The 19377-nt window shown below is 59.7% G+C and overlaps 2 protein-coding genes across 3 annotated transcripts in view; both read right to left on the bottom strand.

The window, feature by feature from the left end:
• The window catches only part of SHMT1 (serine hydroxymethyltransferase 1), a 1020383-nt gene that overhangs the window by 162254 nt on the left and 838752 nt on the right, over positions 1-19377 (bottom strand). The gene's annotated exons all lie outside the window — the stretch shown is intronic.
• Positions 1013-18479, bottom strand: FLCN (folliculin). Of its 2 annotated transcripts, none has more exons than XM_084861530.1 (12): positions 18408-18479; positions 13455-13715; positions 12240-12386; positions 11118-11339; positions 10246-10406; positions 7949-8040; positions 6230-6417; positions 5331-5444; positions 4222-4345; positions 3024-3155; positions 2819-2924; positions 1013-2174 (listed from the first exon to the last, which is right to left on the bottom strand). In XM_084861530.1, exons 2-12 carry the CDS (start codon positions 13695-13697, stop codon positions 1973-1975), a joined length of 1731 nt encoding a protein of 576 aa, XP_084717656.1. In that variant the 5' UTR covers positions 13698-13715; positions 18408-18479; the 3' UTR covers positions 1013-1972. The 2 variants fall into 2 exon arrangements, with proteins under 2 accessions (XP_084717656.1, XP_084717655.1); XM_084861529.1 differs by having other exon boundaries at positions 18180-18447.

Raw genomic sequence — 19377 nt, 5'->3', positions numbered from 1 at the left:
AGAAGAGGATGACATGATTGTCATTGAATAAATGAGTAAATTCTTGATACTGTAGGATTCAGTTTGTCTGATTTCTGTTGACAACTACCGTGCTACCATACCGTATAAAGGTAACAAATTTCCTTTATTTTCATTTAACAATAAATGTGTACCGTATTCTTCTTCATGGAAAAATAAGACATCCCCTGAAAATAAGACCTAGCACATCTTTGGGAGCAAAAATTAATATAAGACACTGTCTTATTTTCGGGGAAACAGAGTAGTAATGTGTTAACTGAAAATCAGATACTCCTCCCTGAAGTTTTGTTGTCTTTTGTTATTTTCACTTATTTTTTTTTAAATATATATTTTATTGATATTTTACAGAGAGGAAGGCAGAAGGATAGAGAGCCAGAAACATCGATGAGAGAGACATTGACCAGCTGCTTCCTACACATCCCCTACCGGGGATGTGCCTGCAACCAATGTACATGCCCCTCACCGGAATCGAACCTGCGATCTTTCAGCCCACAGACTGATGCTCTACCAAACCGGTTTCGGCCACTTACTTTTATTGTTGTCAGCTGTCTCTTTGTCAAGACTAGGCCAGAAGTGTATTTTTCTCATAGGCCATTAAGTCTGCTAGTCACTTCAGCTAGAGGAGGGCTTGCAACAGGGGGAGAGGTGCAACAACGTCTGCCACCTCTTTGCCTGCACCTTTGTGATCAGAAGTAGCAATCAGCGATGGAAGCACAGATTCCTAATAGGACGGGTCCCTTTTACCGTTCTCGCTCCCACGCGGTGTGAAAGCTGCGGAGCACTGCCTGCTATGCAGCAGGGGGTAGTGGAGAGGTAGTTGCTACTGAGCCAAGAGCTTAAATTGACCAAAATTAACCAGTTTACCAGTCTTTCCCTGGAAGTTGTAAGCCTTTCATAGATTCAAGTTTCAAAATAATTATATCATTACTGGTGTTATTTTAACCATATTTTCTGTGATTGATCCCAAGAAAACTTTAGTTATGAAACCACGTGGTCAATATTTTATAAAAATACATATTTATTGTTTCAATGTTCTTACATAATACAAACACCTAGTCATACACTTAGTCTTCATGTTACATATAAACAAACAAAAAACTAAACAAATCAGCAAAACTGCTGGGAAATCCCTCAAACCATGAACCCTTATAAAAAATGCAGAGAGGATGAAATGATCTTAAGTCCCCATGCTCTGAAGGTTAGCTGAGCCAAATGTGAATGTGTAAAGCAGCAACAGAAACAGAGTGACGTGGATCGTACACAGTGAGCTGGGCCATCAAATGGCTGCACTGAACATTTCGGCAAAGTGTCGCCTTTGTCCAACAAAGATCAGGGGCTTGACCTCAAACTATGGGTAATTTCAAAGCAACACTAGACAGCATGGCCAGAAGACTTGGTAGTCACATGATTTCAGAACATGCGTTCCCATGTTCCAACGATGAGGAACACCTCCTCTCTACCCTGAAAGCCTGTCCCAGAGCCCTAACCAAAACCAGGCTTCTAAAAATGACCGAGGTCAGCACCTGTGGCGATAGTACATGTGTGCATTTAATCCCTGGACAACTCTTGATGAATTGCAGAACAAAGTATTGAATGTTAGCCCCAAGAGAAAGCATGATGTTGTGGCTAAAATACCCAGGTCAGGACTGGCTGACATGTCTTCCTGTAGAAGTGAGATCTAAGTCCAGGAGAAAGGAGGCACAGCTTCCTTAGTCTCTCTCAGGGGCTCTGACACAGGGCCTGTCCTTGTCACAAGTCTCCAGTCCTCTTCAGGCCGGAGAATGGAAACAGCTGGTGGGGTGATCCCAAGAACTCACCACACCCAAACCCCGCACACAGGCACAGGCAAGCCCCAACGGTCACATTCCCAGCGAGGACACAGCCCCGGGCCAGCAGAGCAAGGATGGCCATCACCACTTCCCAGAAGGCATCCCAGACAGACTTCCATGGTGGGTCAATTACGTGGCTCCGTGGCCGGGGGGCTCCGGACCGTGGACATGAGGTGGGACTTGTAGGTTTTGCTCAGGCCTGTCATCCAGAACTTGAGCAGCTTGACGTTGTCCTCCTCGGACGCTCCGAGGATACTCAGGAGCTTCTGCGTGTCCTCTTTGGGCCGACTGTCCACCTTGGTGAATTTGAAAAGGACCTTCACTTTGCTGCAGAAAACCAAACAAAACACTCAGATGCCACAGCACAATCACTGAGCTCTCGTCTGCAAGCAGAGCTGGAATTCAAACCTTCAGAAGGGACAGCACAGCAGCACCTTAGGGTCTCCAGTTTGCCCATCAGGCACAGCCTTGGGCAATGTGGCTGGTGTATCAAAATGGGGGAAAAGGAGGAAAAAAATTCCCCTTAAATTCATGAAAGAATTTGATTGATCCTAAGCTTTGCTGTATTATTTGAAATCAGAATAATACTTTACTCATTAAATTGGACAAAAAATTACTAAGAAAGCAGAAGGAAATAAATTAACTTGTTTTAGTGAAACGGAATTTTTAAAGTTAATTAAGCAGCAAAAATAAATGCTTCCCTTGGAGGCAGGTTGTCACCCCGTCTCAGAGGAGCAGCCTGAGGCTCGGGGCACCTGTCATTGCCTGGTGTCACCAGCCAATATATTCGTGGCGGAGGTGGTGTTTGAACTCACCCTTAACCTGTGCTCTCAACTGCCTCTCTGGTAGCCACAGCCTCACCTCTTTCTTTGAAAACAGCTTCTGGTTCTCCTTCGCAGACACACTGCTGCTGGCAACCCAGCCCTCCCCTCAGCAATGAGCCCCCCAGGAGGGCAGCGGCCGGTACTCACTTCATCCACTCTTCTTTGAGGCAGATGAGGCACTGGTCAACCACATCCACAGACAGATTCTGGTTGGTCAGAGCAGCTTCCACCTTATTCAGGATGGTCGGGCCCACTGGGAACGGGAGGCGGACGGGCGGGGCGGGAGTCAGCGCAGGAGGAGGCACCCCCCGCCCCGCACTCCTGGCGCAGGCAGCCCGCCAGGAGCACCCACCTCGGTCTGCAGCCACAGGGCTCCCGCTGGTCACCACGAACTCGTATTTGCTGAGAGACTGGTCGTCCTCGCACCCGGCCAGGGGGAGGCTGGAGGGAACGGCTGTGTGGACCTCCACTACGACAGCGAATTCTGTAGCAACACAAACGCACTGCTCCAGGGAGTGTCCCCACTCGGCAGCAGCCATCGCTGCTTGCCGCTCAAACCACCCAGGAAAACCCATCTCCAGAGACTGACACGGGCATTGAGAGCTTCCTGCAGCTGATTTGTAAATAGTAGAGGGTTAACTTTGGCCTCAGGTAGACTAACCACCTATTATTTTACAATAACTACTAATTATATACTGAACAGCCTATGACTGCCAGAGAGAGGTGCCACAATTCCCCCGTTTTACAGACAGGGAAACGGACTCAGAAGCCATTAGAAGTGGTAAGACTCTCAGCCCGCCCTGAAACCAGGGCCTGCACTCTGAACTGGACCCAGGACAGAGCTCTGCCTCTCGAGCACTCAAGACCCAGCCGGTGCCGAATGGAGGCTGCCCCTGGCTGCCGAGGCCGGACGCTCTGCAGTGCCTCCCTCCGCCCGGCGCAGGGCTCCTGTGGGCACTGCGATGGCGTCCACGCTGACTCCTGAGCTTCCTGAACAAGGTGAGGGGTGCCCATTAGCTTCTCGGCAGTAAGCCCGTGGGCACTGAGGGCAGAACCGGCTGAACAATGGGTGCGAAAGAGGCATTTAAGGTCTAGAGAAGGGGAGCACCTGAGCCCAGTTTTGGCTCAAACAAGCTCTTGTTTTAAAAAGGCGTGTACAAGGAAGAGAACACTGAGAGGACAAGGAAGGAGGACAGAACATGAGAACAAAGGAGACGCATGAACTGTGAAGGCGGCGAGGTAGCCCAGCTCGACGGCATCAGACTCACCGGCCTGGACGCAACTACAGTCCTGACAGCCACTGGTGCTGTTCCCACTCCAGACCGCGGCCTGCCCCACCCGAGAGCCATGCCCGTGAGCCGCCCTCACTACGGAGCTGTCCGTCCAATCCTCCTCCGTTTTAAAGGCAGAAACCAGAGGGCCTATGACACTGGAAAGCTGGTCCTGCAATGTGGGCCCCTGCTCCCAGGACCAGCAGGTGACACCCTCAAACGCACAGCAAGGCCAGGCCGCTGAAGCCTGACGCTGGGCGGGGTGAGGCGAGCACGCACCTGAGGAGAGCACGTGGGCGGGGATCTGCACGTGGGGGCTGAGCCCCAGGAAGTTGCAGCGGTAGGCCTCCTCGTACTGGCTGCTGTACGGGATGATGCGCACACAGCCCACGGGCAGCATGGTCTGCAGAGGAGAGGGACTCAGACCGACAGCAGGTGGACACCCTGGCCCTGCCCGTGCCCATCACCCACCCTCCAGGGCCCTCGCCAGCGCAATCCAGTCTCCCTCCTCCCGGGCGCCCCTGGTCACTCAGCCATTGGCCTTGTGCTGCCTTTGCTTTATGGCGTTAATCCTACCGAATAAAAAGGGGAATATGCTAATTGACTGCCACGCCCTCAAAGATGGCAGAGTCCACAACCACAAGATGGTGGTGCCCAGTCCCCTCAGCGCCACTGGGGCACAGACGTGTGGCATGGCCTGCCTACTGAGTCCCCCAGCTGCCCAGGGCCGGCCAGGCGTGCACTGCCGGCAGTGGCAGCAGCAGAGGTGTGATGGGGTGTTGCCTCTGGCCCCTGAGGGCTCCTGGACGGTGGAGGAGCAGGCCAGGCTGAGGGGCCCCCTTCAGTGCATAAATTGTCATGCTTCGGGCCTGTAGTTCTTAAATAATTATTTTATTTCTCAGATAACTGTCTCTTCCCTCACCCACGGAGATTATATGCTGAGAGGTTGTCATATTCATTTTGGGCCCTCACAGGCCTATGCAGCAGCAGGCAGGCATTCATGCTTTCTGGTGACTTAAATACATGGGAGCCAGGCCCGGCCATGGCACCCAGCGCCCCTCTGGGAGGAACAGCCCCTCATCGAGGGCTGCACAGGCAGGGCAGCGACAGCTGCTTCCTCCGCAGCTGGGACCACTCCGTGGTCTGCGGGGGACTCAGGGTGAGACAGGAGAGAGGGTCATTAGTTCTCAATCTCTCAGGAAGTACAGACTCCTTCCACTACAAACAACGCCATAAAGAACTGTCATTTTTAATAGTGGAGGGAAAACACGAATCTCAGGAAGGAGCATCAATGCACCCTGACAATCACACCCAAAGTCAGGGTGTTTTCAGAACTGCCCAGCAAACACTGTCCCGCTACAAACAAGGAAGGAGAAGAGACGCCTCACCCGGAGGACTTCAAACGCGGACAGGACGAGGTCTGCGTCCCTGCTTTTCCAGATCACCTGGTTCCCCATGAGAACGTGCCAGGCCAACATGCGAAAAGAGGAGGCACCCAGGACCTGAAAGACAGAGCCCAGTGCTCTCTGCCCTGAATGTGCATCCCGTCCAACGGATGCTACCTGCGTGTCCATCTGGAACCTTCTCTGGATGGTCAAGGAAGACAAGTCAAAGACGAGAAGCCACTTAGCTCCTCGGGGTGGGTGAGCAGCTTGCCAAGGTCAGAAGAAGGCAGATAGTAGTCCCCAGATTTGTGCCTAAAATCCAGATCCCAAAATTCTTGCACATTATATAAGACCTTTTTCCCATTTTTATTTTCGGAGCCTTGAAGCAGAAAAGGCATGAGCAACATTTGCCTTCTCTCTGGACATGCTTTACTCTGCTGAACCACTTGCAAGCAAGGGCAGGGCTCAGGACACCGCCGCTCCAAGAGCAGGGTCTCCACACAGCCCTCACGCCGCCCGGCGTGGCAGACCAGCATCTGGAGCAGATGGCCCCGTCCTCTCCACCAGCGCTCTGTCCACCAGCCTCCTCCCACCTCGCCGATCCCCGCCCTGCCCGTACTGCTCTCATCCAGACCAGCCCTCTCCCCCCGTGTTTTTAATCTCCTCAAGGATATTAGTTACTGCTTTTTTAGAGAGAAACATCCATTTGTTGTTCCACTTATTTATGCATTCACTGGTTGATTCTTGCACATCCCCTGACGGGGTATGGAACCCGCGGCCACAAGGAGGCTGCTGGAGACTCTAACCACCTGTCCCTGCAGGTTCTTCAACACCATGAGCCCCAAGGACCCAGCGTGCTGGAGGGCGAAGTGGAGGACGGGACTCTACCCTCTGCTGCCCACCTGTCTCATGTGCCGAAGGGACTTGAAGACGGACAGCTTCCGGGGCTGCCAGCTCTCACAGTCTGAGAGCGAGAAGGAGCCTGTGGGGCACTTGCTCAGCTCCCGCCTCTCCGCACCCTCTGGCAGGACAGAGGCTTTCTCCTCCTCAGCCTCGGAGTTGTCCCAGCCTTCGGATTCCTCTTCTAAATCTGCAAGACGGACAACAAAGACAGCTGTGAAGCCTGCTGCCCCTGGACTCCTCCACTTCCTGGCTGCAATGGTCTCCTTGTGTTACCACTTCAGCCCAATGCACCTCATGGTTAAGCTATCAGAGACCGTGGTTCTGGCTGGGCCAGCCGTCTCCACCACTCCTTCCTGTGGTTAATCCTCACCGAGGGTGTTTTCCCATTGACTTTTAGAGTAGAAAGGAGGGGGGGAGGAGAGACAGACATTGATTGGTTGCTTCTCACACACCCCCCAACCAGGGCTGGGGACGGAGCCTGCAACCCAGTCCATGCTCTTGATGGTAATCAAACCCATGACCACGCAGCGCACAGGACGAAGCTCTCCCCACTGCGCACCCAGCAGGGCCACACTGCTCTCGGCCCCGGAGCCCAGCGGGCTGGGAGGGCCTGCAGGCCTGCGAGCTGCTCCCACAGGCCGCCTGACTCCTCCAGGGCTTTCTCACCGTCCTCACCCTTCCACCCTCCATCCCGTCCTCCTCACTTAAAGATAAATGTCTGAAATTTCAATCAGTCTGCATACACCTTCACCCGGTGAGGCCTCGGGGAGAGCCGTGCCCCGCACAGGGAACAGAGCAGACGGCAGCCCTGAGACGGGCCAGCCGCCCCAGAGCCTGTGCTGAGCCTCCTGTGACCAGGACTCTGACCAAGATGTGACAGGAGGCCTGGAAGTCTGTCCGATGTCTGGGCTCTCTGCATAAGTACCGCTCACCATCTTCACTAGCCTTGGAACTCGGAATCACTACAACAATGGACTATGATTGCAAAGTTTTCTGAGTATCTTCTTCTCTCGCTGGAATTCTATCTCCTCTTTCCTACTCAGGAGAGGATTTGCGTGCAAGCATGTGGCAGTCAACTGACTGCAGAGGGGCCTGGAGACAGCTCCACTGATCTAAGGTCAGTTATTTCCACTGCAGCACTCCAGCAGGGTTAGTAACGAGCCGTACACACACGCCTCACGGTCAGATCTACCAAGCACGCCGCTGACCCCAGACCTCAAGCACCAGTGACCGCCCTCGGGAGGAAAGCACGGCGGGCGAGAGCAGGAGTCCCGGGCTGCTGTCCTCGGCACCAGCCCCTGGGGAGCTCCTCAGCGCACAGGCCCTGCGCCCAGACACCAAGGGCTGACCCCCCGAGAGGGCGGCCGGGGCAGTGAAGTGTGGGAACCGCCGCCCCTGATGGAGCCCTGGGTCTGGCGGCAGCACAGCCCTCTATTGACGAGCAGAGTAAGAGTCTGGAAAGGCCCAGCACGTGGTTAACGATAAAACAGGGACAAGAAAGCTTCCCATCAGCCAGTCCTTACACAGACTGACACCCGACAGGGTTTTCCCGGGGCCTGGGCCAGACTCTCCTGGACTGTCCAAGAAAATGAGACAGGAAATCAAACGGGAGCGCCTGGGCCAGCTTCTCTGCAGGGGCTCCTCTCGGGCTTATCCCCGGGCCCCGGTCAGCGCCCCGCCGGCCTGCAGGAGGTGCATGGGCAGAGGGCGCCGCTTACCCGCCAGCTTCTCCATCTGGACCAGCGTGTCCTCGGTGGGCGCACCCTCCAGGAGCTTCTCTGTCAGCCGGCTGCCACACGCCTTCAGGAGCCTGAGGACAGAGCGGGGTCTCTGGCCCGAAAGCTGGTCCCGATTCCCTCCCGCCTCTCCTCTCACCCCCGCTCACAGAAAACAGCACCACCACCGGGGATCAGCAAAGCCCACCGCGGCCCCGCTCTCCCTACAACAGGCACAGGAAGCAGCGGAGAGACGACCCAGACAAGGGACGGACAAGCCACACACTGCGTGTGACCGATTCAAGTCACTTCTGAGGCAAACGGGAAAAGTGAACGTGGACTGGGCTGGATGGTACTAAGAAACCAGTCCCTTTTGTTGGATATGTTCATGGTTTTATGGCTGACATGAGACAATTGACATTTGCTGTAAAACTCTAGAAGAAAGTGAGGGGCACGCGGAAAAGCAGGAACATGCTGAGAGCTGCCAACGCGGACGGCAGGATGCTGTGCCCTGCGCTTACTCCACGGGAGCTGTTTACAAGTTTCCTGGACAGAGTGATCTTTAAACCAGGAGGGATGTACGGGGTTGGTGGGGTTCGCAGGTCCTGGGAGCTGCACTTGAGGTCCCCCTCTGAGCTCCTCGCCCACCAGGACCTTCGAGGATGACCCTAGACTTCACACTGACAGCAAAGGAATGAGAATCTGGGGGTCTTCGGAGGATCGTGCATGGAGGGACAAAAACAATGGAAGGCCAGAGGACAAACAGGGCCATTTCAAATACATCCACCACCCCACTGGCTCCTCCCCCCCAGAGGAGGACGGACCCTCTCCTCTGGACGAAGCTAGTCCCAGCGACACAGCACAGTCCTCACAACAGCGGGCACAGCGGGTGGGGCTGCGGCCGGTCAGGACTTCGCATACCCCACCCCTCTCTCCTCGATCACTCCGAGGGAAGTCAGCTCACCTGTCTGCACAGCGAGGGCTGAGCCTCCTGCACACAGCCAGCACCAACGTGCCAGCCCTGTGAGGAAGCCAAGCCAGGTGACGAAACCTCCTCAGACTCTGAGCCAGAACTGGCACTGAGCCTCACTCCAACTCCTGACCCACAGAAGGTGTGGGAGATACGTGCTCACTGTGGTTTACAAAGAAGGAAGAAGATCCCTTGTCTTGGAATATCTATTTTTTTTTTTTTTAATGTATTTCTATTGCCGAAACCGGTCTGCGGACTGAAGGGTCCCAGGTTCGATTCCAGTCAAGGGCATGTGCCTTGGTTGGGGCGCGTCCCCGGATGGGGGTGTGCAGGAGGCAACGGACTGATGATTCTCTCTCATCGATGTTTCTGGCTCTCTACCCCTCTCTCTTCCCTCTGTAAAAAATCAATAAAATATATATTTTTTAAATGTATTTCTAGCCGAAACCAGTTTGGCTCAGTGGATTGAGCATAGGCCTGTGGACTGAAAGGTCCCAGGTTCGATTCAGGTCAAGGGCATGTACCTTGGCTGCGGGCACATCCCCAGTGGGGGGTGTGCAGGAGGCAGCTGATCGATGTTTCTCTCATATCGATGTTTCTAACTCTCTATCCCTCTCTCTTCCTCTCTGCAAAAAATCAATAAAATATATTTTGAAAAATGTATTTCTATTGATTTCAGAGAGAAAGGAAAAGGGAGAGATAGAAGCATCAATGATGAGAGAGAATTACTGATTGGCTGCCTCCTGCATACCTCTCACTGGGGATGGGGCATGTGCCCTGACTGGGAATTGAACCGTGACTTTCTGGTTCATAGGTAGACGCTCAATCACTGAGCCACAGCGGCTGGGCCTAGCTTTTTTTTTTTTTTTTTTTTTGAGGATTTACTAAGGCTGGGACAGTGAAACAAAGAAGGACCTAGGATAGAAGCAACAGAAGAGGGATGCGCTGGGGAAGTGAGCCTCAGCTGGGCTGCTTCGGCTCAGGAAGAAGCCGGAGGAAAGCGGCCTGCGGACGGGCAGGGTTAGTCTGAAAGAGCCGGGAGCAGCGCTGCACAGGGCCTGGCTGCCAGCCTCCTGGGGGCCCTAGGAGTTTAGGGGCCACCTGTAGGGAAGAAGGGGAGAGGGGAAGGCACAGGCGTGCTCCTGGGAGGAAGGGTGCACGCTGGGACTAGCCCTTCGCAACATCGCCGGGAAGGGCGCTCTGCAGGACGTGCCCTGCCCCCCGCAGGGAGGACGGGGGCCAGGTCAGGGCTCACTGCACCGCACACCACCGAGGCCCGACCAGTCTCCTGCTCTCCCTGGAGACGCTGCAAGGCCCGCGGCCTCCTTACCACGCGAAGGAGGTGTGCAGGCACGCCCACAGGTTGTCATCGCTGGTCAAGGAGGTGAGCGAGCGGGCGGCGTTGCCGTTCCTCTGGTGCAGGAACGGGGTGAAGGCCGTGTTCATCCTCTGGGCACGCTGTGGGCACCCGAACTGCTCTGCCTCAAACACCTGCAACGCACCCGCGCTCAGCATCCTGGTGCTGCCCAGAAGCCTGTCCCCGCCCGCGCAGAGCACAGGGCACCAGGGATTCCACAGCGGCTGGGCTGGGGCCTGGGAGCACCCTGCCTCTCCTGCGACAGCCTTCTGGGCGCTGGAGAGACCCTGAGGGGCAGGCGTGCTCCAGGCCATGGCCCTCATGCTCCACATCCATCCAGTCCTCCCCTCCGGCACATGGAGGGCTCACCATGCAGAGCATATGGGGACACGTGACCAGCACCCTCACTTCCCTTGAGCAGGCAAACGAGCAACACTCAGTTTGGCTACAAAGAGCAATCCCCCCCGTCCCTGCAGTAGACAAGCAACCTGAGCCAGAGAAGACTGCTGCCAGGCATCACCAGCCTGCCTGCCCCGAGGTGCAATGCCGCTGGGGTGGCGGTGTGCAGCTGGTTAGTGACCAGGCCTGTGCAACGGAGGTCAGAGGATGAGGACATCAGGTGAAGCCAGGTCTGAGGGCAGCCAAGCAGCCAGGGCTGAGCCAACCAGGACGATCAGAGACCACAAAGCAGCCGGTCTGACTGGTGACGGCCGGGCCTCCAGCCCAACTCTGGCCGAGGCCAGGAAACGACAGTCACTGCAGACAGAGCAGCGGCTGCAGGCCGCCCGCGCACCCTGCTGCCACGCCCGCCCCGGTCACCCTGCTGCCACGCCCGCCCCCGGCACCTTGAGCGCCTTGCCCTGGAGCTCGTCGATGATGCCGCGGATCTTGCCGAGCAGGAAGGGCCAGGAGTTGATGAGGTAGATGCGGTCCATCATGATGGTGATGATGCTGTACCAGCGCTGGAAGCCCCGGGCCAGGCTGTCCTTGATGAAGAAGGTGTGGCTGAACACAAACCCGTGCTGCTCGTCCCCGAAGAAGATGGGGCCTTCCCGGCCGGGGCAGACCTGCGCCAAAGCAAGACCGTCCTCGCCTGCTCCAGCAGAGCCAGCCTCGCTCAGCCTCCCTCCGGCCACCGCTAACTACGGGAGGGAAAGGGGATGGGAGGAAAACTGCTCTCTTCTCCGGCTGGGATCCAACTGTCTGTCATCCCGAGTGCAAGGGCCAGCCAAGCGGGCTTGGTACTTTTTCTACCTTGAGCCGTAACTGCTACACAAATAAACCCGCCCAGACTACCTGCCGCATCCCTGAGAGGCACCGAGAGTGGAGGTGAGACCTGCGGAGCCCTCGTGATAGAATGTGCGGCGTCTGTGGAGAGGACTCTGGTCCCAGACCCAGCACGCTCCCTGACAGCCCATCCGGCGTGCGTGCCTCCCGCCAGCAGGTTAGGAGGAGAGCAAGAGGAGGACAGAGCCGAAGGCGGGCACACGCCACAGAAGTGAGCCCTGAGAGTGGGGGCTCCGTGGTCTGACCACGTGGCACGGTGACAGAAGTCTGTCGCTGAATTACGAGTTCTTCCTGACAGACAGAAACATAGCAGCTAAGACCGAAACTCAACAGTGGCAGCCACAGAGCTAAGAGACAATGGACTCCCTCTTCAGGATGTTAGAGGGGGAAAGATGTGTCTGATGCGGTAAACTCCACATCCTAGAAATATCCACACCTCAGAAGATGTCCATTAAGAATGAACAAATGACACGGGTTTGGTGCTTAAAGTGATAAGCCAGAAAGCGCTTAGAAGCCAGGAGCCCAGCACAGCGCTTTGGGTTCTGGAGAAGGCGCCCGCGGCCCCGCCCTGGCAGGGTCTGCCCGTGGCTTCCCTACGGGACTTCTGTCCTCCTGCCCAGAGCCTCTGGGCCTTTCTGAGATCGCCAAGGACAGCCGCCCGCCCACACCGCAGGGCCCACCTCACAGCTCAGGCTGCGCACGCAGGCCTGGCGGACGATGCTGAAGAGCTGGGGGTGGCTCGGGTGCTGATGGCTGACGTATTTAATCGAAGTCTCTTTGTCATGGCTCAGGTACCCCGGATGCCCCACAGCAAGGGACCGGCAGCCCTGCCCACAAGGAAAAGAGCACCAGTTAGTGGGGAAGCGGCACCGTGTGTCCTTGCCCTGTGCGGAGCTGAAGCGAAGCTCCAGTCATAACTGCATCTAGTTGTACTTTCCTGAGGATTCCTGACGAGAGGAACCAGGATGCAAAGACCACAAAGGTCTCACAGGTGTGAGCAGCAGATCCAATCTACTGAACACTCAGAAAGCTCTACAGCCCTGGCTGGTGTTCTCAATGGTTAGAGTGTCGGCCCACACACGAGTCACCGGTTTGATTCCTGGTCAAGGGCATGAGCCTGGGTTCCAGGTTCCATCCCTAGCCCCTGTCAGAGCATTGGGAGAGGCAACCAACCCATGTGTCTCTCACGTTGATGTTTCTCTCCCCCTCCCTCCCACTCTCTCTAATAATCGATGGGGAAATGTCCTTGGGTGAGGATTAACAACAAGAAGCTCTGCACACATTACCTCTTTAATCCGAAGGGCAGTTTAGGAGAAAACGAGTGAGACTCCCCGTCATACAGAAGGGACCCCTGGGGCTCCCAGCTGCCAGCGGCTCACAGTGCGCTGTGCTGGCATCTGTCCTTGGTGCTGACACAGCCGTGAGCACGTCCCAGGAAGAGGCAGGTATTAGCAGGTGTGGGCAAGAATCCAGCACTGCCTGAGGCCAGGGCCCAGCCCAGGCCTCCTGTGAGGCAGTGGCTGCGAAGGGAACTTAAAGTCCGCCTCCCAGAGCTCGTAAAGCAGCCCACAGGAGCCCAGGACCCCCGGGGGGAGCGCCCGAGAACACCAGCCAGAGGCCGTCGGAGCGGCGATGGGAGATGTGGACACGGGTGTGAACACGGGCGTGTGGCGGGGAGGCTGAAAGCAAAGGGGGTGGTGGTGGCAACAGTCTGCTGGCCCGGGGCGGGCTGAAGGGCTGAAGCCTGGATGAAGGGAAGAGCTAAGCTAAAGGGACATAAAGAGGCAAAGGCCCTCCATGGAGGAGGGTCCGCACACACCACTGGGAGGCTCCCCCCAGGCGGTCCCAGTGTAAGCCCGAGTCCTGGAGGGAGGAAGGGCCAGCCCGACACTTGCCTCGCACATGTCCGACTTCTTGGGCCCCGGGCTGCTGGACTCTGCGCCGGCCCCGTCCGCGGGGCTGTGCGTGCCGATCCCGCTGCTCATCTGGATGCCGCCCTCCTCCTCCTCGGCCTGCTCGCCCTGGCCGGGGCTGTCCCCAGCCCCCGTGGGGAGAGGGGCGTGCAGAACCTCCGTGCAAAACAGAGTGCGGGGGCCGTGGAGCTCACAGAAGTGGCAGAGGGCGACGATGGCGTTCATGGTGCCCGACACACAGGCCTGTGTTGGGAGGAGGGAAGCCGTCAGCTGCCTGTGCTCCCACCGCAGAGCCCTCAGAGCTGAGCTCCCACCGCAGAGCCCTCAGAGCTGCCTGTGCTCCACCACAGAGCCCTCAGAGCTGTGCTCCCACCACAGAGCCCTCAGAGCTGTGCTCCCACCACAGAGCCCTCAGAGCTGTGCTCCCACCACAGAGCCCTCAGAGCTGTGCTCCCACCGCAGAGCCCTCAGAGCTGAGCTCCCACCGCAGAGCCCTCAGAGCTGCCTGTGCTCCACCACAGAGCCCTCAGAGCTGTGCTCCAACCACAGAGCCCTCAGAGCTGTGCTCACACCACAGAGCCCTCAGAGCTGTGCTCACACCACGGAGCCCTCAGAGCTGTGCTCCCACCACAGAGCCCTCAGAGCTGCCTGTGCTCCCACCACAGAGCCCTCAGAGCTGTCAGTGCTCCCACCACAGAGCCCTCAGAGCTGCCTGTGCTCCCACCACAGAGCCCTCAGAGCTGTGCTCCCACCACAGAGCCCTCAGAGTTGTCAGTGCTCCACCACAGAGCCCTCAGAGCTGTCAGAGCTGCCTGTGCTCCCACCACAGAGCCCTCAGAGCTGTGCTCCCACCACAGAGCCCTCAGAGTTGTCAGTGCTCCACCACAGAGCCCTCAGAGCTGTGCTCCCACCACAGAGCCCTCAGAGCTGTGCTCCCATCACAGAGCCCTCAGAGCTGCCTGTGCTCCCACCGCAGAGCCCTCAGAGTTGCCTGTGCTCCCACCACAGAGCCCTCAGAGCTGTGCTCCCACCGCAGAGCCCTCAGAGCTGTGCTCCCACCGCAGAGCCCTCAGAGCTGTTAGTGCTCCCACCACAGGGCCCTCAGAGCTTTGCTCCCACCGCAGAGCCCTCAGAGCTGTCAGTGCTCCACCACAGAACCCTCAGAGCTGTCAGTGCTCCCACCACAGAGCCCTCAGAGCTGTCAGTGCTCCACCACAGAACCCTCAGAGCAGTCAATGCTCCCACCACAGAGCCCTCAGAGCTGTGCTCCCACCGCAGAGCCCTCAGAGCTGTCAGTGCTCCCACCACAGAGCCCTCAGAGCTGCCAGTGCTCCACCACAGAGCCCTCAGAGCTGCCAGTGCTCCACCACAGAGCCCTCAGAGCTGCCTGTGCTCTCACCGCAGAGCCCTCAGAGCTGTGCTCCCACCACAGAGCCCTCAGAGCTGCCTGTGCTCTCACCGCAGAGCCCTCAGAGCTGTGCTCCCACCACAGAGCCCTCAGAGCTGCCTGTGCTCCCACCGCAGAGCCCTCAGAGCTGCCTGTGCTCCCACCGCAGAGCCCTCAGAGCTGCCTGTGCTCCCACCGCAGAGCCCTCAGAGCTGTGCTCCCACCACAGAGCCCTCAAAGCTGTGCTCCCACCGCAGAGCCCTCAGAGCTGCCTGTGCTCCCACCACAGAGCCCTCAGAGCTGCCTGTGCTCTCACCGCAGAGGCCTCAGAGCTGCCTGTGCTCCCACCGCAGAGCCCTCAGAGCTGCCTGTGCTCCCACCGCAGAGCCCTCAGAGCTGCCTGTGGTCACACCACAGAGCCCTCAGAGCTGTGCTCCCACCGCAGAGCCCTCAGAGCTGTCAGTGCTCCACCACAGAGCCCTCAGAGCTGTGCTCCCACCACAGAGCCCTCAGAGCTGTGCTCCCACTACAGAGCCCTCAGAGCTGCCTGTGCTCCCACCACAGAGCCCTCAGAGCTTTGCTCCCACCACAGAGCCCTCAGAGCTGTGCTCCCACCGCAGAGCCCTCAGAGCTGTGCTCCCACCACAGAGCCCTCAGAGCTGTGCTCCCACCACAGAGCCCTCAGAGCTGCCTGTGCTCCCACCACAGAGCCCTCAGAGCTGTCAGTGCTCCCACCACAGAGCCCTCAGAGCTGTGCTCACACTACAGAGCCCTCAGCAGCGCTGGAGCCTGGGGCTGGGCAGGTATCCCAGTGGCTTCCCATGCGGCAGAGGTGGCCACCCAGCAGGCAGCACCAGCCAAGCACCTATCCTGTGCCCGCACGGCCCTTGGCGCAGGGAGAACAAGAGGAGGTACAGCCAACAAGAGGAAAAGATACATCTGTGACCACACAGACAGCCCTTCAGTCCGCGCTGAGCGGGCTTCCGGCCACAGCACAGAGGGCAACGCCGAGGGAGTCAGCAGGGGTGTGTGTGTGTGTGTGTGTGTGTGTGTGTGTGTGTGCACGTGAGCAGCGCCTCCTCTGCCTTCACTAGGAGTGCCCACAGGGGTCCTGACCGAGCGCACCAGCGAGGGACGTGATCTCCTACGAGGGCTCCTCAGCGAGCCCTGAAGGAACAGGGGCAGGTGCGAGGGGCTGAGGCGAGCACGGCTGGGGCTGAGTGTGGCAGAGCTGAGGGAACAGGGCAGAAAACCAGAGGGAAGAAGTTAGGGACCTTTTAGGCCATGGCAAGACCCTGAACTTCCCTGGCAGAGATCAGAGCCTTTGCTGGGTTCTCCTGAGAAGCTTGATAAACATGAGCCATGCATGGTGCTGCGAAGCCTCCCAGGGGAAGGGTGATGGCAGAGGGAGCACGGGCTAGAGCTGAGCAGGGTCAGTCCGGCAGGACCAGGTCCCTCCCCTGCCTTGGTGTGAAAGGGAGTGGAGCCGGGCAGGCTGACAGACGGTGTGAAAGGGAGCGGAGCCGGGCAGGCTGACAGACGGTGTGAGGGAGCGGAGCCGGGCAGGCTGACAGACGGTGTGAGGGAGCGGAGCCGGGCAGGCTGACAGACGGTGTGAGGGAGCGGAGCCGGGCAGGCAGGCTGACAGACGGTGTGAGGGAGCGGAGCCGGGCAGGCAGGCTGACAGACGGTGTGAGGGAGCGGAGCCGGGCAGGCTGACAGACGGTGTGAGGGAGCGGAGCCGGGCGGGCAGGCTGACAGACGGTGAGAGGGAGCGGAGCCGGGCAGGCAGGCTGACAGACGGTGTGAGGGAGCGGAGCCGGGCAGGCTGACAGACGGTGTGAGGGAGCGGAGCCGGGCGGGCAGGCTGACAGACGGTGAGAGGGAGCGGAGCCGGGCAGGCAGGCTGACAGACGGTGTGAGGGAGCGGAGCCGGGCGGGCTGACAGACGGTGTGAGGGAGCGGAGCCGGGCAGGCAGGCTGACAGGCGGTGTGAGGGAGCGGAGCCGGGCGGGCTGACAGACGGTGTGAGGGAGCGGAGCCGGGCAGGCTGACAGACGGTGTGAGGGAGCGGAGCCAGGCGGGCAGGCTGACAGACGGTGTGAGGGAGCGGAGCCGGGCGGGCTGACAGACGGTGTGAGGGAGCGGAGCCAGGCGGGCAGGCTGACAGACGGTGTGAGGGAGCGGAGCCGGGCAGGCGGGCTGACAGACGGTGTGAGGGAGCGGAGCCGGGCGGGCAGGCTGACAGACGGTGTGAGGGAGCGGAGCCGGGCAGGCAGGCTGACAGACGGTGTGAGGGAGCGGAGCCGGGCGGGCTGACAGACGGTGTGAGGGAGCGGAGCCGGGCGGGCAGGCTGACAGACGGTGTGAGGGAGCGGAGCCGGGCGGGCGGGCTGACAGACGGTGTGAGGGAGCGGAGCCGGGCGGGCAGGCTGACAGACGGTGAGAGGGAGCGGAGCCGGGCAGGCAGGCTGACAGACGGTGTGAGGGAGCGGAGCCGGGCGGGCCACATCTGCCTGGAGCACATGCCGGCGGAATCACGGCCCTGTCCGGCCTGGGCCAGGGACTCAGGGTCATTTCCAAAGGAGCCGGCGGGACGTGGCAGTCACACTTCGCAGAAGACCCGCTGCTTTGTGGGTAAAGAAGAAATTCAGAGCGAGAGGCTTAGTGGCCGTTACAGCCAGCCTCCCCCGAACGCGGAGGCGGGGTTCCAGCTGGAGCCACGTTTCTGCAGCGGCTTCTCCAGAGCCTCCTCCATGTCCATGTGGGACCGCACACCATGTAAACAGAAAACACCGGCCGGCCGCCCTTCGCCGCGGGCAGAGGCCCCAGTGACGTCCTGGGGCCGCCCTCCCTGCCGGGCAGCCGCCTCTGACGTCACCCCGGGTGCCCCCGCCTCGGACCTGGCTGAGCGCCCGCAGCCCTCCGGCCGGCCGGCTCCCCGCGGCCCAGGCAGAGGCCAGCCTGCGGCCCGGCCCCGCTGTGGTCTCCCCGCCGGGCCGGACAGGGCGGAGCCGGAGCCCGCCGGTGCCGCCCCAGGGCCTCCGGGCTGCCGACCAGCGCCGCCCGGGCCGCGGACCAAGGCCCGGCTGGGCCTCCGGGAGAAGGTGCCCGCCGCCCGGACCGGAGGCCGCCCCGCCCGCCGGCGCGCCTCACCCCTCCGTCCGGCCACGGCGACTGGACACCAGCGTGACCGGCGGGGAGGCACCTCCTGCCCGCCCGCCCCGCGCCGTGGCCGTGCGGGCGGCCATCACGCTCCCGCCGCGCTCCGGGCCTGCAGGTCACAGACGCCCCGGCCCCGAACCCGCCGCCCCTCGCACCTGCGGCCGCACGTCCCCTCACGCCTCCGCCGCGGGCCCGGGCTACCGGACACAGCCGCCGCCTGGGCCTCAGTCCGCACGGACCCGCCGCCAGCCGCACTCAGAAGCCGGGAGCCCCGCCCGGGCCGCACGCAGCCGCCGAGCCCGTGACACTCGCCCTCCTCCACGGCCCGCCCAGCGCCTCCTCGCGAGCCCAGTCCCCGGCTCAGCCGCCCGCGCCCGGCTCACCGGAGACCTCCCCGCCGGCCGTCACGGCGCCTGACTGGGCCGGGCCGCACCACCGCCCAGGCCGCCGGGGGGGGGGGGGGTGGGGGGGGGACGGGCCGCACCACCGCCCAGGCCGCGGAGGGGAGCACGGGCCGCACCACCCGCCCAGGCCACGGGGGGCGCACGGGCCGCACCACCGCCCAGGCCGCGGGGGGAGCACGGGCCGCACCACCGCCCAGGCCGCGGAGGGGAGCACGGGCCGCACCACCCGCCCAGGCCACGGAGGGGCGCGAGTTTGGTAACTCTGAATCTGGCTGGGAACCTGAAGCCCCTGCCCGACACCTTGCTCTGCCGCACCCTGTTCCTAGCCTCCCACCAAGAAGTACGAAATGGTTTAATCCGTACCGGTGGGACTATTGGAGGCAACCACTCCAAGAGGGGGATACACTTAATTTTTTTAAGAAACGAACATATTTTTAAAATTCTTGATGGAAGATATAGCTGTTCTAGGGCTCCTGGTCCACATCGAAGACGAAAGGAAGCAGAACATCACAATGATATAAAAAAACACTAATTTCTCGGAAAAGCTGGGTTTTAAACCACTAGTTTTTATTAAGTTACTGGTGAACCCATCTTGTGGGGGGGAAGAAGCAGGCGGGGCGTGGCCACAGGCAGGCGGGGGCATGGCCGAGGGGCAGCTGGGGGCGTGGCCGAGGGGCAGGCGGGGCAGGGCGGAGCTAAGGCCAGGCGGGGGCGTGGCTGCGGGCGGGCGGGGCGTGGTCGAGGGCGGGGCCTCAGAAGGAGCCTAGGGCGCGGCCTGGGCCTGGCAGGGCCCCGCGTGTTGCGTGTTGGGGAGGCGGCCCCCTCTCCATAGAAGGGGCATCTGTTTCCTCGGTCGCCCAGGTGTGGTGCGTTGCTGAGGAGAGGACCTGAGAAGAGGAAATGGCGGGCTGCCCTGGCCTCTCCTGTGGGTGACGAGGAGGGCTGCGCT

Source organism: Pipistrellus hanaki (genome assembly GCF_964339955.1).
Source record: "Pipistrellus hanaki genome assembly, chromosome: 16".
Lineage (NCBI taxonomy): Eukaryota > Metazoa > Chordata > Mammalia > Chiroptera > Vespertilionidae > Pipistrellus > Pipistrellus hanaki.
The sequence above is the reverse complement of the archived record's forward strand: the minus strand, read 5'-3'. Positions and strand labels throughout refer to the sequence as shown.

Bases quoted from the DNA above. Each gene is read 5' to 3' on its own strand.
- FLCN (XM_084861530.1), bottom strand. From the start codon at position 13,697: ATGAACGCCATCGTCGCCCTCTGCCACTTCTGTGAGCTCCACGGCCCC. The intron at 10,407-11,117 runs GTGCCGGGGGCG...GGTGCGTTGCAG, and splicing joins TCCAGGGCAAGGCGCTCAAG to GTGTTTGAGGCAGAGCAGTT. The intron at 6,418-7,948 runs GTAAGCGGCGCC...TCCGTCTTGCAG, and splicing joins CCAGATGGAGAAGCTGGCGG to ATTTAGAAGAGGAATCCGAA.